Source organism: Grammomys surdaster, unplaced genomic scaffold, assembly GCF_004785775.1.
Source record: "Grammomys surdaster isolate TR1022 unplaced genomic scaffold, NIH_TR_1.0 170, whole genome shotgun sequence".
NCBI classification, from domain to species: domain Eukaryota; kingdom Metazoa; phylum Chordata; class Mammalia; order Rodentia; family Muridae; genus Grammomys; species Grammomys surdaster.
The window spans coordinates 14480074-14502146 of record NW_021604618.1 but is presented as its reverse complement, the minus strand read 5'-3'; the positions used below and the strand labels follow the sequence as shown (position 1 = coordinate 14502146).

The 22073-nt window shown below is 34.1% G+C and overlaps 1 protein-coding gene across 1 annotated transcript in view; it reads left to right on the top strand.

Moving 5' to 3' along the window:
* The window catches only part of Ano3 (anoctamin 3), a 258830-nt gene that overhangs the window by 164622 nt on the left and 72135 nt on the right, over positions 1-22073 (top strand). The window contains exons 9-13 of the mRNA XM_028766961.1: positions 155-261; positions 2818-2873; positions 6065-6186; positions 11160-11294; positions 16869-16965. Of these exons, the coding sequence (XP_028622794.1) occupies positions 155-261; positions 2818-2873; positions 6065-6186; positions 11160-11294; positions 16869-16965 (517 nt within the window). The remainder of the gene's footprint in view (positions 1-154; positions 262-2817; positions 2874-6064; positions 6187-11159; positions 11295-16868; positions 16966-22073) is intronic.

Below are 22073 nucleotides of genomic sequence, written 5' to 3'. Positions count from 1 at the left end.
TTGTGAAAGAAGACAACTTCTCTCTCATCCTAGAATATTTTACTAGTATTACCTTTAATTATAGGGACAGAAGGTGGATACCCAAGAATTCATAATAGTGAATACATTTTGTGTTCTGCTCTGAATAATAAAACCAATCACTTTGTCTTAACAGCTTTATAATAAACAATAAGGACACCTTCTTCAGCAATGCTACTCGAAGCAGGATAGTTTATCACATGCTGGAACGCACCAAATATGAAAATGGAATATCAAAAGTGGGTAAGAACATTATTTTACAGACACAGTTTAAAATAGAAAAGTTACATACATAATAACTGAAAATTTTACCTTTCCCATTCAGTATGAAATACTAAACATATCAGAAACAAATTCTATAAATATTTTGTATTGTTAATTTTTATTAAAAATATATTTTGAGGGCATTTGTCAAAGATTCAAAATGTGAAACATATAAATACATAATTACAAAATGTATCCTAAACTAATAGCAGTTTTAAATGAAAGTAGGGTTAGAAAGGTTCAGCATGTTTTTATAATATAAAATTAGAAATGTCAAATTTACTACATTCATAATTTTAGATATTCATAACTGTTAAAAATTATGTAATTTCTTATTATCAACATGGTTTTAAATTTTTCTATCTGTAGATGTATACTTTATATAATTTATTTCTTATTTGTTCTATATTAAACAGTTTATGATACAGATTTTCAACTCAGAGGTTAAAATTAGTTTCTAGCTCATATTGAATTTGAAAGATCTTCACAATTCACTAGGTAAAGAGCAAATTACAAAGCTATTTAGTCTAATGTAACTCCATTTTCTCAATACATAGAAATAAAGAATAATTGAAAGTCTACAAGAGTGTGTAAGAAATCTATGAGAGATTATTAAATGGAATATTAAATTGCCACTTATTTTAGCGTATTAAATTTTCTGTGATTTCCTGGGGTTAGCAGTTTAAAATGCAAAAGCTAATGGGAGATTTGAAGCTAGAACAAGACTGCAACCTTACACAGAATTGGAAACAAAACAAAACCAATACAAAGCTTGACCTTTTAATTGTGATGCTGATTTGCAAAATTGAGGAAAACAAAGTTATCCAAATGTTCTAAAATCTTTTAAATTAAATGTTGGCAACACTTGGACGCTATTACCATGCTTCCTAATTGTGCTAGGATCGAGAACAGTGCAGGTGTAAAGAATCATGTCCCATGTTTACTTGGTAAAGAAGAATCTTCAGGGCCTGGTTTTGTTGCTGTTGTTGTTTTCTGATTAATTGCTCATTTGTGATCTAGCAATCAAAGCTATTACCTTGGACACTAAAACTTTATCCAAAACAATTGCAAAATTTCTAAGAGTCAAAAGTTATAATACCCAGAGTATGAGCTGAAAATTTTTCCTATATGATGGAAACTTATAATTATAGGTTTATATGATATTTTAAAATGATTATTAAAGGTATTTCTTTTGTGGAAAATATACTAACCACAGAAAAGCTAAAATAATATAAAAATTATTCCTAAGCAAAGTTATCAGTGGCAAATTTATAGAAAAAAACTAAAATATATTATTTCAAATATAAGTGTGTATTTTGTATGCACTTTTTGCTTTATAAAACCTACAGAGTATTTTCTCAAGTCCTTTTTATCACATGAAAATATTGTTCTAAACACTTGTACAACAGTCTCAGATAAACTCTCATAGAATTATAATTATTTACTGAGCACTTAATGCAATTGTGTCTGCACTATGATAAATAAGTCCATATTTCAGGGGCACATATATTTCTTTCATATATATGAATAAATAATATCATAGCAAAAATTCCTCTTCAGAAAGTTTTCTCAGTATTCATTCTCAAAAGAAAACTTCACGTACATACCTTCAATGAGATGACAAGTCTGACTATGATATTTTATGACCTTTTCACTTAGCATAAGCAAATATTTTTCGATGTAACAGTCTTTCCTGTCATTTGATGGAAGTAGAAAATTCTTCTTTGACTAAATTTTGCTGTATTCACAAGTTGATGAAAAAGGATTTCTTGGTTCATGTTCTCCCATGAAGTGGGAATTAACAATTCACCACACATCACATTGAGATATGGCAGAATGAAATCTTGTGTTGACGATTGAAATGATGGAAGGGGACCAATGATGTAAGGGGATGTCTCAGCGGGCCCATGTTGAGGCATCTCTTCCCCCTGAGGGACCAGCCACATGAAGGTATAGCATAGAATAGAGTTTATTCAGGGCATGGGGAGGGGAACCAGGAGGGTAGTAGAGGCAGAGAGAGAGAGAGAGAGAGAGAGAGAGAGAAGGAGGAGGAGGAGGAGGAGGAGGAGGAGGAGGAGGAGAAGGAGAAGAAGAAGAAGAAGAAGAAGAAGAAGAAGAAGAAGAGGCCAGCCATGACCACGTGGAGAGAGGGGGAAGGGAAAGGGGGAGAGGCAAGAGGACAGAGGGAAGGGAGAGGCAAGAGGGCAAGAGAACAAGAGAGCAAGAGAGAGAGGAGGGGGAAAGCAGCCCCTTTTATAGTGGGCAGGCCTACCTGGCTGTTGCCAGGTAACCGTGGGGAGAAGCATACTTGGCTGTTGCCAGGTAACAATAATGCTTGCAAATAATACTATAAGAACACACATAGGCTGAGTACCAGTCTCTTTCTCAGAATGACCGTCCCTGTGGTTGGCATGGCTATGGAAGTCATTTGAATTAATTTTAGTCTTAAAATAATTTTGTGTCCCATGTGAGTTTATATATGCTTTAAAGGAAAACCTTTATTGAAATTGACTCTGTTTTTTCATCTCTCTTTAGGTATCCGTAAGCTTATCAATAATGGCTCATACATAGCAGCATTCCCCCCACATGAGGTAATTTTGAAAGATATTCTCCATTTAGTAAACTAAAAGAATTTCATTCTCTGGGTCTGCATTGGTTATTTTCTATTGCTGTGATCAAACACCACGACAGGCAACTTATGGAGGAAAAGGTTTATTTGGGCTTCAGCTTCTAGAGGACTAGTGTCCATGATGGGAGCAGCATGGCAGCAAGCAACAGGGATGGTGACTGGAGCAGCAAAAGGAGAGCTCACATCTTGAACAAGAAAAAGCAAGCAGGGAAAGGAGCTAGGATGAGGCTATAAGCTCTCCAGCCCCACCCACAATGGCATACTTCCTCCTCCTGACCCATCTCCTCATTCTCCCTAAACAGCTCCACCCACTGAGGACCAAGTTTTCAAATGCCTGAGATCATTAGAGACTTTTCTCATTTTAACCGTCACAGTGCCTGAACCATTTCATTCATTTGGATCTGGCTGCCCACCCCTAGAACAGTCCACTGAGACCCTTTTACTATCCCTTACCTGTACAGTGGTCCCTCCACTCAAAAACATGTCTGCAGTTTGCCCTATGTGAGGAATCTCAGACTCCATGAGAGCAGCTTAATATTTTAGTTACCTTCTGCTCTAAAACAACACGCCATGCTTCATCCTGCTTGAAAAACATAATCATTCCAAATAAGGCAGGTTCCTGCCTTGTGTTTGGTATTTTAGAATGCCTGAAAGTAAAAAAAACAAAAACAAAAAACATAATCAAAGAATTCATGAATTATCTACCTCATTTTCAGTCAGATTATTGGCTTTCTATAATATTTAAGAAGCAAGCTGAGGTGGCCCTAAACAACTAACAGAGAATCTATAGAACTCCCCTGGCCCTCTGAGATGCATACTCTTGATTTATTTTTCTTAAACTTGAGTCACATCTTAAAATAAATGACATATTTCACATCTTTACTTTCAAAAGCCATCATTCTTTGATTTACAAAGTTTTAGCAGTGAGTTCAACAGTTAGAGCATATGAGAAATTTGCAGATCTGTATCACTACTAGTCTATAAAATAAACTGGAAGTGTATTTGTCAATGAGTTAAATCTTTCATATGGATTAACTCTCATTTGAGAAAAAAACATGCTACTGACAATATAACTCCATTATAAACATATGTAATCCAGTTATATAGGCAGTTATAAGCATAGGAAGCCAAAAGTTTATGATCCTAATGAAAATGCCCACTTATTGTAAAAGATAGAGGTAATAGTCATGATTAGTTTGTGCACATGTCATGTGCTTAGTCAATTCATACTTTCCATGATTGTGACAACGCAGAATGAAGTAAACATTCTCTTGTTAGATATAAAGGAACATAGCTCAGAAAAATTAAACACAATTTCAAATAAATACCACATAGTAGAAGATAAAGTGATCAGAGAAGCACAACTAAGGGAGTCATTAAACAGAGGAAGGTTTGGTTCATTATCTAGGGTATAGTAATTTTCTCTGCAAAGTTAGCTTAGGCACTGCCAGCTCACTTGAGTTTCTCATTGGAAATTCGGCAGCTGTCATAGCTGAGTTGTTGATAATAGTCCTTTTCATTTGTGCATATAAATTATTTGAAATATAAATAAATGGCAATATACACCAAAAAATAAGAAGTCCCATTGGTGAACTGTAAATGCACTTAAAAAATAATTGAGAAACAATAAAATGGGCTCAGGACTAGTCTATTGATGTGAATTTCTATTTACTAATGGTAGAAAAGCAAAATTTACAAGGAATGAAATAAAGTCAATGGTATTAATCTATAGTCCACTAAGGATACTGTAAAATAATGCTTTCCTTTGTAATTGATACTGGATAACAAATTCAATCTCATAATCTGTATTCTTAGTCCAAATGACTCTTTTTTTTTTTTTACAAAAAAAAAAACGACAACAGCTAGAGGACACATCAAATCATCTTAGTGAGAACTGCCAGGAAAAGACAAAAGAATTAGGCCAAAGGTGCAGATGTATGAAAAATACTTTTTCTAAGACACTAGGAAAATTTATAATTCTTTCAAGGATGATTGGTGGAGGAAGGATCAATCAAAGGTGTGGTTGGGGACCATTGGTGATATTTGAGTCTTCAGAAAGCTTCCCAGGTAGGCTAGAGTTATCTCTACATCCAGTTTTCCCTTATAGCTCACCACTTATCACTGTCAATCTAGAGCAGTGTAGTTGTTGGTAGTAAGGGTTTGTTGCATGGTAGTATCCCAGGTATCCTAAATTTTAGCATCTAGAAATGTATATGGCTTGACCACTAAGGATGGATGATGCCGAATATATTAGATTTATCATAAATGACTGCAAAAGAGTGACAGGCTTGCTATTCATCCTTTCATTATCAGGCAGACAGCAATCTAGTTCCAAAAGCAAATACTCTTCTCTCATGGATGTGCTACACTTAAAATCAAGATTCTTTACTTTCTGGTTTTAGCTTCCATTCATTAGACCTTAAATACTGGGATATTTTAGGAAGAACACCTTGGGTTTGTATCTTACCTATTTTTTCTGTTTTATTAAATACATAAAGACGGCATGCACATATGTAATCTCATTGCAGTCTCAAGACACTTGCAAACCAGAGTTCAAGGAGTTAAGATATTATCATAAGTTCTCAGCCCCAGTGATTAGGGATCAACAAGTGCATGGATACCATATAAAAAATTTGAAAAGAATCAGTTATAACTAATTAAAACTTGAAATATCAGATATAAATTTTCAGAACACTAGGATAAAACACAGGTGGCTCCAAAGGTTATAACACCATGCCTTTAAGTAAACATTTATTCTTCTTTCATCTATAAGTGAAACAAAACTTTTAAAAATCTAGTTCACTTCTTAAATCAGAATGATTATCAGTTTCTCAATTAAGGATTACAAGAATTTTGTCATTGATAGCATTTTTTCAATTAAGATTCCTGAATTTCAAAGAGTAAAATATATACTCTCATTTACCTAAATAACATAGGACCAAATTATTTGAAAAGATTATTTAAAACATTTTCTTATAACTATCATTTCTAGTGACAAAGCATCTACCATTCTAGTGATGAGCTTGAATATATAATCTCTATATAATTTCCATTTAGTTGGTAAGTTATCTTCTTAGGGAAACACTAGTTTTTATTCAGTACAAACTTCAGTAAGAGAATGGACTACAATCAATATTATTGTATCTGTCACAGGGAGCCTACAAGAGTAGCCTTCCCATCAAAACCCATGGACCTCAGAATAACAGACATCTGTTGTATGAGCGCTGGGCACGCTGGGGAATGTGGTACAAGCATCAGCCTCTGGACTTAATCAGGTACCGCAGATGGGCTGGTGGATAATAAGCAACAAACTGATCTTTGTCATTTTTCTAGCCTTGGAATTACTTGTTATCACAGTGATGTCATCTAGGAAACAATCTGCAGAAAAGAAACGAATACATGATTCTTCAACAGAAGAAATTCAATGTGTAGAATTGGCTATAGAGTTATAGAGTAGATGTGAATAGCCTTTAAGTTTATCAGATATTGTTAACAGCATAAAATAACTAGTACATTTAACGACAAAGGGGAAATGACATTATTACACAGTCCAAGCACCAGGGGTTGGGGAATACCAGAGAAAATAAGATTATTCTTAGTTTTGTGTACCTCCTATCTCCAATTCTTCCAGTATTTCCTTGTCCAACTTTATTGTCAGTATTTTATAGTGAAGCCAGAACAATTGACTACTTTAAAAATCAAAACAAATAGAAGCACTCAATAGCTATGAGGGCAGAAAAGAAAACAGCCAACATTGTACCTGTGCATATGTCATAGTTTTTTAGTATTCACAAGTGATTATTTTCCAGAAAGAGTTGATATTCTGTGTTATTTAGAGATTAATGGCAAGAAAAATAAAACATGCTTGTTTAGTGTAGGCATAATTGTTTTCTTTTTTTGACACAACTATTTTCAATCTATGGATACTTAAATCTGTAAACATCTTAGTGATAGACAGGACTGGCTACATTTGCCTTTTAAAAGATACTTTCTTGTGGGTAGTTGCTGTCGCTATCTATCTATCTATCTATCTATCTATCTATCTATCTATCTGTCTATCTATCTACCATCTATCTATTATCTATCTATCATCTATCCATCTATAATTTTATTTATTTTGAGACAGTGTCTCACTATGTAATCCTGAGGGGCCTGTAACTCACTGTGTAACCAAGGCTGTCTTTGAATTGACAACCTCTACCTACCTCTGCTGGGATTAAAGGCATATTTTACTTTGCCTGGCTTCACATTTAATTTGGGTATATTTACACTTCATTTTCATAATATATTTTATTTCAGAAAATATTGTTTATATAAAAAGTATGAAATACATAGTACACTTCTGGTTCTCCAGCTAATAATGCATATGTATATAATAAAAGAAAACACATTCATTTCATTAGGCTATAGTGTTGATATTATCTGTTTATAGAATTATAAAGATGAAGTAGATCATATTTGTATCACTCATTGTGTCAGCAGGAAGCAGAACACTGAAGGCATGCTTGAAGAGAATTCAGTAAAGAAGTATATACAGAAGTAGGAGGTAGGATCATGAGAGCCAACACATAATGACATGCTCAGGGAATAGTAAAAACTGGAAGCAACTATTAAACTAGTTATTAAAAGAAGCAATGGAGGAATGACTTGCAAGTATCAACTAATGTCTAAGAAAGGAAAGACATTCCAGATACAAGCTGTGACATGTGGAGAAAAGCAGTTTTAGACAAACTGTGGCCCAAGAGAAAGGAAGCCAACTACCAGATACATCTTGAAAGCATCAAACCTGTCTGGAAGGCAGTATTTTTGAAAGGAGTTGATAAGGGTTCACAGAGGTGAGCTCTGTGGGACACATGGTAGTAAGTGGAGTAAGCACTTGGAAATACATGGAATGAATACACAGCAAATGTTATTAGTTGAATTATATCCATAATCAAGATACTGTCAAATTCCATCATTCTAATTTATACAGGTAGAAAGGTTATTGTTTTGGAGAATTATGGATACAATATAGTGAGATATGCTGGCTCACAAAAAGTATTTATTAGGAACTATGATGGTGGCTTTTGAGAAGTATTTCAGCGAGAGTTAATATTCCTATCTATAGGAAGCATTGCTATTGTTGTGTTAGGTAATTTAAGCAAACAATGTATGTTTTGAATAAATGGAGTCTCTATTATTAGCATCTCATTCTCCAGCTACTGTTTGATTGCTCACAGAGAAAGGTAACTTTCCTGGAAAAACATTTGTTTGATAAAGTAATTAAGCAATGATGTGTCATGATAGATAACACCAGAGGATGAGAATATAATAAAGTACAGGTGATATTTCAATAGAGAGTACTTCTTAGGAACTTAGTTGTTCTTAAGGCAGTGATGTGGAAGAGATTCCAGTAAACTACATAAGCTCATGCATATATACATGGGTATTTGTGTTCCTTCCTCTCTATAATGAGAGAAGAATGGTGTGTGACAGTTGGGTTCTTTTCATCATATCTGATGGGTTTTCCACAGACAAATCTGGTAATGTCATGTTCAGTAAGGAAATGGCCTAATGTGATGTATAAAAGGCAAAGGCTGTCAATCCATCTTTTTTTAAATGAACAATAGTTTCTGGAGATGTGTTTATATTGCTTTCCTATTTTAAAATTGATTTAAGTACTTAATAGCTAAAACCTATTTAGTTTCAATCTAATTTCCCGTAGAAACTATTTCAAATCCAAAGAAGTACTTTCAAAAATCATCAGTTACAAAAAGCAGTGGTATAACATTCCCCCAAGCATGTTAACAATAGATATCAGAGGGATTTAAATTTTAAAAAGCAAAGTTGTTGAATTAAATGGTTATTTTGTAAATCATAGATACAAGGGTTTACTTTGAGATAGAAGTTATTTCAGCCAGGTGGCAGATCATCAACTAAAATGTCACAGGGTAATTTTAAATAAAACAGACAAAAGGAAAGTGCCTTAGTTGAGAAGCAGTGGAGAACCCCTGTAGTAGTAGCCCCCTTTTTCTTCTGTAGGATTTTGTGTAATTCTAAGAATTAAGTGTTTTAGATGGTTGCAAATACAAGTATTCTACAGCATGTTCACTTTTGGCCATCTTTCTTAGTGTGCAGTAGGTTCCCAATCTCCAGACACATGTTGAAATCTACTTTGGCTTGGATCCTATTTTAGTCTAATAATATTACTTATGCTATGTTTCAACAAAATGCAGGTCAATGTATTAGTGTGTTATGGGCAGATCAGTCTTTGCAGCCCACTGTCCCCTTTATTATAAAGATTTCACATTGTTCACAAGCAAAGAATAAACACTTGTTAATGAAAAATAATAAATGAATTTTCTTTCCAGCAACAAATACTGTGAAGCATCAACTTTTAATACCATACCCTAGGTGGGGTGAGGTGTTGTCAGCAGAGGGTAGCAAGTTAAGTAACCAGTTTTAGAAAATGGATACCTCACAGTAGTAGGAAAATCAAGGAATGTAAAATTATTTCTACCAGCTCTTTATAAACTATGGGATTATAGAAGCCAGCATTAGAATAGGTGAAGGAAGAATAATTGAGTAGATCTTAGAGCTGCTTCATTAATCTGCCACTTCCATATCAACTGGAAACTAATAAAGTGTACTCATTTTTTTGTCTTTTTTTACTTTTCTAATAGTGGCTGCTAGTGAAGCAACCCACAGCTCAACCTTCAAGAAGTTAAACCTGTTTTTGAGGTGATGAGGAATTGAGAAATAAGGCAGAGTTATTAGAAGGCATCATGGATGATGACACAAATTAGGGCATGGTTCAGAGCAGCATGAGAACAAGAACAAGACACCTTACAAGGGTTGGAGAGCAAGTCACGAAAGGCTTTCTGATCATGCTAGCCCTTTTTGTCCTGGGAATACTTTTATTCCTACCCATCATGTTAAAGCTTGTCTTTAACAACATCAACATGTTGGCAGCCAAATTTCATGGCTTGAACATGAAAATGGACCCCCAGACATAGTTATTAAATTAACAAGCTGGCAAGCCAAGGACTGGTAAGATTCTGCACAAAGCGTAACCAACCTAAGACAGAAGTATATTGCTTTTGATAATGCATATTCCATGAGGAGTAAGGAAGGCATTCTTGGCAGAATGACCTAAGTCTTGTTTATGAAATAAAAAAGAGGGAGAGGCAGAGAGCTTTTGGGGCTGCTTGACAAGAATCTGACATGGGTCAAGGACAAGGAAATAAGCTTCAGGCAGAAATCTGACATTAGGCTAGAACAAAGAAGTAATTTCAGACAGGAATCTAAATATTGGGCTAGAACAAACAAGTAATTTCAGGCAGGAATCTAAATTTTAGGTTAGAACTAGGAAGTAGGCTTCAGACATAAAAATGACTTTGGGCTAGGACAGGGAAATTGGCTAAGATATTTTGGTCATCCTGATAAGCCCTTAGAAACAATGATCACAGGAGCATTCACAGAATTTTGTTTATTATTTTGCTTGTTCTTTGACTGTTTGTGTTTATTGTCTTGCTTGTTTCATGACTATTTGCATCTATTGTATTGCTAGTCCTTCAACCTAGAACTGACCTTAATACTTGTGTGTAATTAAAATGGTATAAAAGCAAAAAGAGGAGGGGGATGGGATGGGGGTTTCTAGGGAGGGGAAATGTGTAAAGGGGATAACATCTGAAATGTAAATAAATAAAGTATCCAATAAAAAATGAAAAAAAAAAAGCAAATGCCAGTAATAGGAGGAAAGCTTTTTTTTTTTTAGTTAGTGACCAGTGATAATCAAAGAAAATGTGATTCAGACAAGCAGGATATGGCTTTGGTGCAAGAAGACAAGATGCAACACTGTAGATGTAGCATAAGCATGTCAGCCCAAGTGTGCCATTTATCCTGAACAAAGAATCCAATCAAAGGACCCATGATCTTTCCTCCTTTTTAGTTTTTATTTCTCAAAAATAGCTTTGTTAGGTAGATTAGAAGGATAGAGAAAGGGCCAGGATTGAGTTATGAAAAAAATTTTAAGAAAGTTGGTATAGAAGTAGATTCTGTTGCAAGTTGATCTCGTGTTGTCCCTATAGTGACCAAACTTATAGAAAAAACATCATTGCCAAAATGAGATTTGTGTAACACCAGACAGGAGTTCTTGGGCAGGCTGATAGTCTTAAATTTCCTCTGAAATCCTCATTGCTTGTGGTATTGGAGATTGTCAGATCATTTATATCACATTAATTCAACAGAAGGCTGACTTTCTCTGCAGGATGTACTTTGGGGAGAAGATTGGCTTATACTTCGCCTGGCTGGGATGGTATACTGGAATGCTGATTCCTGCTGCAGTTGTTGGCCTTTGTGTTTTCTTCTACGGATTAGTTACAATGAATGAAAGTCAAGTAAGGTGAGCTATGGTGAGAATTGTTTGAAATATTTGACTTGCTCTGTGAAAGGGCAAATGCCTATCAGTGGTGGAGATAAATAATAGTACTTATATGTGCATGTTTTGTTTTGTTTATAGAGTGTCAGAAGATCTATTAAAATGCCATTCTGATAGTTTTACATGCAGATTCTTTTCAATATGTTCCAAAAGTTCTTATCACTTTGCTAAATTTATTTTTTCCAATATGCATTACATAATCTAAAAAGATTATCAAAGTGAGACTTGACAAGTCAATCTTACATCAAAAATGTAATTATCTTTTAAAAAGAGAGAGATATAATGTTAGAAATGAGAAAGAATTATTCTTTAAAATAATGCACTATTTTTCATCATTGTATTTAACTCTATATTAACAATTCTCATGAAAATTAATTCTATATGATCAAATTCAAAAATACAAAGAATTTCTGTGGGGGCTCAGCAGTTAACTGCCTTACTCTTTTCAGAGGATCTATATGGTTCAACCTCATATAACTCCAACTCCAATGGATCTTACGCCGTCTTCTGGTCTCCAAGGACATCTACATACACATGATACATATGCATACACTCAGGCCTACACACTTACAAATAAAATAATTAAACAAACTTTTAAAAGGAAAGACACAGTTTATCAAAATTCAGTACTTTGTTCTCTCTCGTCAATATTTTTGCAATGGTCTTTCTTCTGGGAAGCACTTATTAATAGCTAATTCTAATATAAAATTATAGAGCATCAGAAATAGTCCTTTCCCTGTATTTCTCTTTAAAATATTAACAAATGCATAATATTTTTGCCTGGGAACAAAGTATCTCTGTTGTACTCGAGTTCAATAACCAAATTCTTTGATTTGAAACCCCTGAACTCCCTTAGATTTTCAAGACATGCACTGAAGATCAAAAACATATGGTCCCAATCATAGATTTGTTTCAGCATTGTACAGAGTCACTATGATTATGAGAGGCAACATCATCCTGTATAAATCTCAGCTTTAAAACGTCTTCCTTCTCTGCTCCCATTGGGGATTTTCCTACACACTCTTCAGTTAGTGAGCTCTTGACCTCAGAGAATGGGTTCTTGAAATGAAAACTCTTTTTTTTTTTTTTTTTACAATGAATTTACAAACAGGCTTGTCCTTTTCTAATGAGAGACAAAAAGGAAATAGATCTGGAGGGGAGAGGAAGTGGCGAGAAACTGGGAGGCAGTGAAGGAGAGGAAACTATATTAAGGATAAACTGTATGAGAAAAGAATATTTTCAACAGAAAGAAAGAAAGAAAGAAAGAAAGAGAGAGAGAGAGAGAGAGAGAGAGAGAGAGGAAGGAAGGAAGGAAGGAAGGAAAGAAGGAAGAAGGAAGAAAGAAGGAAGAAAGGAAGAGAAGAAAGGAAGAAAGGAAGAGAAAAGGGGCCACTCGGTAGTTACTGCTCAGATTGGACCCATGGATAGCATTCTCATAATTTCTATACTTCACGTAGGTTTATGATAAGATATCGACACCTCTCTCAATCAAAACATACTAGAAATTTGCAAACCAGTAGGAATATACACAAATGGTAATAAATTAGTTGTTTCTGTTAATTTGGTACCAGTGGGAGAACCTAGGTTCTTTTTTATGAAATAGATATTTTTTTTTTTTTTACCTTTAGTACATGGAGTATTTTAAAGGCATCAACAAAGTCTTCATTCTGTGCCTTTGGGTGTTATATTACCACTACTTTAGTCACAGTATAATTAAGATCTCGTTAGACTTTCTATTCTAAACCAAGATAAGCAGCACTGAATATCTTGACTTTCAGAATTTCAAAACTGAAATTTTCCATTCAAGGTGCCAGACATGGTTGAGTCCTGGCTGTTATCTTTGTGGGCAGGCAGGGAAGAGACTGAGCTTTGTTTTGTGTTGATTCATACTAGTCTCTTATTAAGCTCCTTTTTGTTTGTTGCAAAGTAATGAACTGATAAACATCTGGAGATATGGGTCTGTTTATTATGGATCTACAAGATACAAACAACCAAACTGCAGTCATATTTCTTTTTGTGTGTGTTTGGTCTTTGTTTTTGCCTTTTATGGAAAAAAGACCTTTTCTTCACATGTCTTGATTAGTTTCCTGTCTTTACTCCTCCATGTTCCTCTGATCCATGCACTTTCTCTTAGGAAATAAACAGGCTTCTAAGGGCTAATACATTTTAATATAATATAATGATATAATAAGATAGAACAAAAACATAATAATAATAATAATAATAATAATAATAATACAATATGAAACAAACACGCAAAAGCAAGAGAGATAAGGAAAAAAATCTCAAGAAAAGGCACAAGACTGATCCTGCTGCTCTAGAGAAAGTTGTTTTACTTGGTGGCTTCCATCCCCTTTAACTCCTCCAATCTCTTTATTTTTCTCTTCCACATTGTTCTCAGTGACCCAAGGGGAAAGAATTTATGGAGATATCCCATTTAGGCCTGAGTGTTCCAAGGTTTCTCACTCTCTTCATATCGTCCGGGTGATGGTCTCTAGTTATTCCCATCTGCTCTATAGGGAAGTTTCTCTGATGATAGCTGAGCAAGGCACTGTTCTGTGAGCATAGCAGAATATCAGTAGAAGTCATTTGATTGCTGCTTTATTTTCTTTCAGAACAGTAGTATTTTGTCCCTGGGTTATCTAATGTCCAGTGTTTGATCTCCTAAGCAGTGTCAGGTATGGGTTCCATCTCATGGAATGGGTCTTAAGTAAAACCAGATATTGGTTGGATACTAATGACAACCAGCTTTGTGCCACATTGCACTAGCATGTGCAGGCAGGACACCATTGTGGATCAAAGGCTTTGTGGTCAGGTTGGTGTTTACTATTCTCCTTTGATAGCATGTGAATACCTTCCTGTACAAAGGCCCCTTATTGAAGTAAAGGTTTCTATGTAGGCATCAGCTTGATTTCTGAAAGTTCAGTGAGTTGTGTGGGAATTGTATTCAACAATGGAGGCTTGATGTCAGATGGAGAGATGGTGGAGAGAAATGTATAGTCTTGGCAACAAACTGAGCTGTTTTGGAGGTCCAATGAAACCACATTTGCCAACAACACAATTCGATGTAACCTAATCCCAGTACTGGAAAGTTTATTTGGTGACAAGAAATACACACTCCACCAAGTTATTTAGTTATTTCATTTAGCTTGCCTTTACATATATAATACATTTCTATGCTATCCCTCAGATGACTCTTAATTTTAGCTGTTTCTTTCAATATTCACCCTTAATTCCATCTTCAATTCAATTCATCTCTTCCCCAGTTAATCCCCTCAATTCAGTCTCCCACCACCTTATATCTATTACTATCTATTCTATTTCTGTTTCCTATCTGTCCCCCTAGTCCCTTCAATTATACCTAACCCTATGTTTCTACAGATAATACTTGGGAATCATTGACTTCATGCTAGTATTCACATATAAGTGAATACACGGTATATTTGTTTCTCTGGGTCACTCAAGATGATTTTTATAGTTCAATGTATTTACTGGCAGGTTTCATTATTTCATTTTTATAATCGCTGAGTAATATTCCACTGTATAAATAAATGTACCACATGTTCTTTATCCTTTCTTCTTTGAAAGATATCTAGGTTGCTTCTAATTTCTGAATATTATGAATAGAGTAGCAATGAACATGGTTGAGTAAATGTCTTTGTAGTAGGATGAAGTATCCCTTGAATATATGTCCAAGAATGGTATAACATGATAATAAAGTAGATTCCCATCTTCCTGTGAAGCTCCCACACTGATTTCCATAATGGCTGTACAATTTTTCACTCCTACCAGCAACAGATAAGTGTTCCCCTTACTCCACATTCTCTTCAGCATGATTTGTCACTTGTTTTGTTTATCTTAGCCATTGTGATGGGTTTAAGGTGACATCCCAAATAAATTTTGATTCTTGTTTCCTTATGACTAAGGATGTTGAACATTTTTTTAAGTGTTTCACAGCCATTTGAGTTTCCTTTATTGAGAATTCTTTCTTTAGGCCTATATCCCATATTGTAATTGAGTTGTTTTCACAACATTTAATTTTTTGTGTTCTTTATATATTTTTAATATTAGCCGTCTATCAGATGCAGAGTTTATGAAAATCTTTCCCTGTTCTATGGCTTGCTACTTTTGTTTGAATAACAGTATCCTTTTCTGTGCTTCTCATTTCATGCAGTACAATTTATTAATTGTTGATTTTAGTTCTTCTGCTAACAATATTCTGTTCAGAAAGTCATCTCCTGTGCCTATAAGTTCTAGGCTACCCCTCATTTTCTCTTCTCTCAGGTTCAGTGTATCTGGTTTTATGTTGAAAGCTTTGATCCATTTGGAGTTGAGTATTGTAGGGTGTTAAGTATGGATGTATTTGGAATCATCTACATGCAGCTGTCCAGTTTTACCAGCACCTATCCTTTTCCAGTGTGTTTCTGGCTGCTTTAGCAAAACTAGGTGTCAGTAACCATATGATCATTGATCATTGTGTCTATTTTTGTCCCAATACCATGCTGGTTTTATTATGATATTCTTTAGTACAATTTGAAGGCAGGGATAGTTGTACTTCTTTCAATATGCAGAATTGTTGTATGTATGTACAATATATATAATGTTTTATATCCATTCATTGATACATAGAAATTTGGTTTGTTTAAATATCTTTGGCACATTTAAAAATTTTCAGAGAAATTGGGAGCATTGGAGCATTATGGAGTATCAGAGTCAAAGCCTGGGTCTGGCAGCTCCTTCATGGAGGCTTGACCATCCTACTGCAGTCTACCAATTACAAAGACAGAAATGCTGAAAGAGAAAAAGAAGATGGCCATGGTAGGATGAAGGATAGATAAAGAAATTCGGTGATTCCAAGCTTATCTTGGCAAGACTGAAAAATCTAGGTTGAAATAGAAGACAACCGTGTCAGTACACATAAGCAAATAATTCTGACCAAGGTTCCCTTCATCAATGAGCCATCACTATTCCAGTGCTAGGCTATCATAAGAAGTGGCACTGTAAGTTGTTGGTTAGTCATTCATGGTACAGATTCATCCTCACAGATATTTGAAGGAATGATCGATCCTGAGAATCTTTGTTCAGCTTGGAATTCAAGGTAATTAAAAAGACAAGATTAAGGACAGTGATTTATCTCTGTGCCTTCCAAAAAGTAAAGACACAGGATTAAGACAGAAATGGCAACCTTGCATCTGACTTTTGAATATTTCAGAGATGTGCTACCTAAGATAATTCTGTGTGTCATGAGAGACCATGAATCAAAATGTCTTTATTTTAAATTAAGTATCTTACAAGTTAATATATAGCCTATTATTATTATTATTATTATATTCCTTTGGCACAGTTTTCTAAAACTGAAGAAACAAACAAAAAACCTTTCTATCACGAGTATTCTAAGATATGTATGTGGAAGCCATCATCTAACTCTATGATGATTGTTTTCTATTTCTTCCTTGTTCCTCTGCATTTCTGTTCCCAGTACTGTGTTCAGTAGGGGCTAATACAAGGGTTCACATTTTTTCCCTTTGATTTTTAAAGCCAAGAAATTTGTAAAGCCACTGAAGTCTTCATGTGCCCTCTGTGTGACAAGAATTGCTCACTGCAGAGACTCAACGACAGCTGCATCTATGCCAAGGTGAGTGGGGGCCACCATAGTCTCTTCCCTGAGCCCATTTTTCTAAGAATTAGACAGGGAAACGTTCCCCAGTAAATTGTTTTTCTGCCAAAATTAATTGGCTCCAACAATTTCAACATTATTAGTGTCATTGACAACTGGGAAAAAAATCAGTCTGTTGCAATTAAAAAAGTGGATATATTTTATTTTAATATCTTTTTCTTTCTGTGTTATTATAACTGATAATTGACACCTTGGGCACAAACTTCCACTTGACATTACATCTGATTCATTTTATGAAAATAACTATTTTCATGACTGATGATTCAATTTGTATCTGTCATGAATTTATTAAGTTAAAATATTTCTACTTTCACAGAGGAAATGTAATGTCATTTCCCAAAGTCCCATATTGCTGTCTATCTGAAATACCTAATGGACTTTTAAACTCTTGAAGAGCAAGGCATATCTCAGAGAAATTAAATAAGAACCTTTAGGCAAGAATCTAGATGTCCCCACATTACAAATTTTCTATAAGTTTCTAGGTGAATACAAATGTAAAAAAAAAATCCATTAGTTCTTAAAGTTTTTATTTTCAGAAGATATTTATGGAAAAATAATTATTATGTAGTAAACTAGATTAGACACATGTAACCAATAAAAATGATACATTTTGTTAAGGCATATGCATCTGTGATGCACAGCACTACAGTGAAGATAATGGACGTGTATGTCACCTACAAGGCTGTTTCACCACCTCCCACCTCTTAAACCCCCACCTCCCACATTCTCCCCAGCTCTCCCACACACAGCTCATACAAATTCTCTGTTTAGGTAACTAATTACAACATACCATCATTGATATGCATACATGTTTGTTGATTCATGTATATAGCATTAAATAGTAAGACTCTTTTCTGACTTCTTTTGTATACTGTAGCAGTTTCCAAATTCATCTTACAATGTGACTTTTATCAACAAAGCATTCTTCATCATTGAGGATACTATTTCATTTTCTCTATATCAAAGTTTGTTATTCGTTTATATACTAATACATTTCTCACTTTAAACAAAGCTTCTAAAAGCACTGCTTTCTGTGTCTTCTGACTGACAATTGTTATTTCTCCTCGGTCAGTATCTAGAAGTAGAATTGTCAGCATATGTAATAGCTTTATTGTTAGTTTTTGTATTAGTCCAGTTTATCTCATTGTGATGATTTGCTTGATGGTAGTCACCTATTTAAGAAAAGAGAGTTATTGTAGTTCATGAACGTGGAGGTATGATGTTCCAGGGTATCATCTGGTAAAAAAAAAAAAAAAAAAAAAAAAAGGTCTTCTTGCTGACAGAGCCCTAACAAAATACAGAACAAAGGCACATGATGAGACAGGCAGGGTAAGAGTTTTATAAAATCAAAAGTTCTATCATAAGGGCTTTACTTCTCTCATGACTCATAGAATCTTAATCACTGCTCAGAGTCTCCAACTCTAAACACTGAAGTCATACTGCACTTCCACTCCATTACCTTAAAATTAGATAATCAAACATTATTCATAATAACCTTTGCAAAACAGCTGAACAAACACTTTCCAAATTGGTTAAACTATATTGTAGATCACGTCTTTTGGTATTATGTCCTAGAGTTGTTGCCCATAGAGTCACTGAGCCTCAGTGTATCACTCTTTGTAAATTGTAATGATTCTGGTAGATGCCTCATGGTTTAGTTGCTTAAAAAATCATTTGATGTGTGTTAGAGGCATTCTTGCTCTTGAAATATTCAACTTGGATAACCCCAGTGCTCTGCCTATATCTAATTGTTCTCAACAACAAAAACATGATCTTCCTGTGTGCTCTACTAAGGTACCAGGAACAATGAGGAACTCTACACTGGCTGACAGTAGTAAGTACTTGGGGATTACTGGTCCATTCTTGGTTTTGTTCTTGATTTCAGAAAATTTCCTTATATATGTCCACATTTGATGCACAAATATCACTAAATTACTTACTCAAAATATTTTAATTCCTATAGTTCTTTGTATATCTGGAACTCTTTTCGGCCAGTAATCTCAAGTAATGATAATAGCTTACTTCTTTCCTCATCTATCTCGTTGCTGTGTCTACTTCGGACATTTTTTTTATTGTTTGTAACATAGGAGTAAAACTTATCCTTATTTGTTTATCTTGTCTAAAAGTAGAGCTCTCCATACAATTAATTTTGACGAGGTTGAGTGTAATATCAATAGAAAATCACTTTATCACAAACCAAATTTATTAAAGTTAGCTTCTGACTTTTTTATCTTGAATAATCAGCATTAAAAACATTGTGTGATTACTGTATAAATATGTTTATGTTTGAGTTTAAGTTTGAGAAGGTCCAACAAAGATGATACAGACTGAGATATACATATCGTGTTCTGAAGTTGTATTTTCACATCATTTTTTGAATAATTCCAGAGTAGCGCATATAGATGATATGGATTAGATATATTAAAAGCAGACAGGGAGATAAATAGGTGTATATACACATATACAAGTCAGTCAGTTATGAAGGTGTGAAATGTCATTAAATTATAAAATATGATAGCCTTATAGATATTAAAGATATGGTTGTATGTTGCTTCCATTACTTCTAAAATTTCTTGAAATAATCCAATCATGGCAAGTCTAACACTAAAAACAAAAATATCCATATAAGACAGAGATAATGGATGATCTACACAAGAAAGTTTAAATCTAGGAAGCTTTTGTTAATATTCAAGATGAATATAGCATGAAGCCACAGCTCAGAGTTCACTTGAATGTTTAGAAAGAATGTATAAGGGGCAACATACAAAAAATATCGTCTCATGCAACAGCACAAGACATAAGTCCCATCTGTACAAAATATTTCTGGTCCTGCATTTTCTAGCTAACATTAAATATATCTACTTGTTTTGCACCTATAATTTTGTGATTATTCTATAATTGATGGAGGAAAATGAATCTACATTTTGTGTGTTAAGCAGTCTAGATTTATATCATGAGATGAAGGACACGGTGCAATGTCACTACAGTTCCTCATGGAATCCATCAGTTTCTGAGTCTATGGAGAAAAAATTAAACCCTACCTCATTTTATTTTCAAAATCCACAAGTATTTGCATGTAAAAATTGATTTTATCAATTTTATACTAAAATTGATAAACTTTTATACTTTAAACTTTTATACTAAAAGTTTTATATATACATATATTTGCACATCAGCAGTTTCTTCAATTGATTGATTTGATTTTAATAATAAAACTATAGGAATTAACATATTTAACTAAATGATTCAGATATTTATGCATTGATTTAAAGATATAACACTATACTATCAATTCATGATGCTAGAATTGTTTGCAAAAGTTAAATAATTAAATAGAGGCACTCAATACTTTGTGCAATTGCAAAAACATCTCAATCCTTTAAGCTAAGCTCATTCTTTATCTTCTAATAGAATTATTAAATGTTACCTCTTTAGATAACATGTATTCAATACTAATATGTCACTCAAAGTATACACTAACTGTAAAACTGCAGCCCAAATAGGAAAGACAGTAGACTTTCATTTAAGAAATTTCAAAAAAGAATCTGTGATAATGCAGAGGGTGTGTATCTGTATAGACATACACATGCATATACATACATACATACATATATATACATATATACATATATATACACATATACACATATACATATGCATACACATATATGTATACATAGCCCAACATTTGATAATTTGGAATCAATTACTTAAGAATAAGACATAGAAATCTACTTGTTGAGCCAATCCATCTGTGGTTATGATTCTGAGGAGCACATTAAGAAAACTTTGTAGACAAGCATTAAACCATGTTCCTGTTTGTGTTTGATGTTTGACATATGTTGCATCCAGATATATTGAATATAGACCATTAAGCATTACCTCTCTTACCCAAGAGTTAGCCATTAAACAGTGAGAAAAAATTCCATCCCAGCATTTACCCCAATTCCCTTATGAGCATGTCTTCAGTGATAGTCTAGCCTATATGATTGGATTAGCTCAGAAGATCCCTGTTCATTTACTGTATTGGGGATTTGTGAGTATGTCAGTATTGGAGCATCATCCTGTTCCAAACCTACCAAGGATGTAAGAGGAGATAAAATAACTTTAGAAGAGGAGACTCAGCCTCACGTTTCCAATCTCATAGGAACTAGATGTCCTTAAACAATTCCTTATTCATCAATGGCTAACCATGCTCAACTTTCAAAACTCAATCAGACTGCAACCACCATGGAGAACTTGTGCTGTTCAGTCAGTAAAGCCTTCCCTTATTACATTACGCTCTACACACCAACAATGTAAAATAAAATGAATGTTCATACATCTTCATACATCTTTGTAGTCATAAAGGCAAGCTAGTTTCTAATTGAAAAATTATTGTAAATGTGCAATCTCAAGAAGAGCCAGCCTCTATTGTTTTTAGAATGTCTGTTATGCTCCTTGAAGCTTTTAAAATTTTAATCTGATATTTTCTTTGATGTAGTAAATGGTCTTTGGTGTTAGTCACGTAAATGCTCTTGTTTCTCATGACAGTTACCTCAGACCTAATCTCGAACCCTCCACAGTGTGTTTAATTACTCAGTATTCTCCATTTTAACTGAGCATCTTTTCTGCCAGTATCATAAGGTAACTAGTAATCAACTGTAGTCCCAGGCTAATTGTTTATCTCCATGATCTTCAATATCTTGATCCCTCTCATATTTCAATAAGTTGTAAATATAACAAAATTATTTTCACATTTCTACACTCCTGCTTACTGCATGTTTTGAAGTATTCTCTGGTCTGTAATTAAGTTTTATCTCCAGTTACATGTATATAAGCCACAATTAAAATTTTCATATATAAATATTATATATATCCACTATAATTGGCTAATATTATTCTAAACTGTTAATATTCTATTTTGAACTTAAATATGTCTAAAAGGTTTATAAGAGAACTTTTTAAAAGATAATGAAAATCACTTTAAAAGCAAACATTACAGAAACCTCTACCAAAACCATCCATGAAGCATGTTTTTTGTTAACTATAACCTTTTTACTTTCAGTTTTCTCAAAGCATGGCTG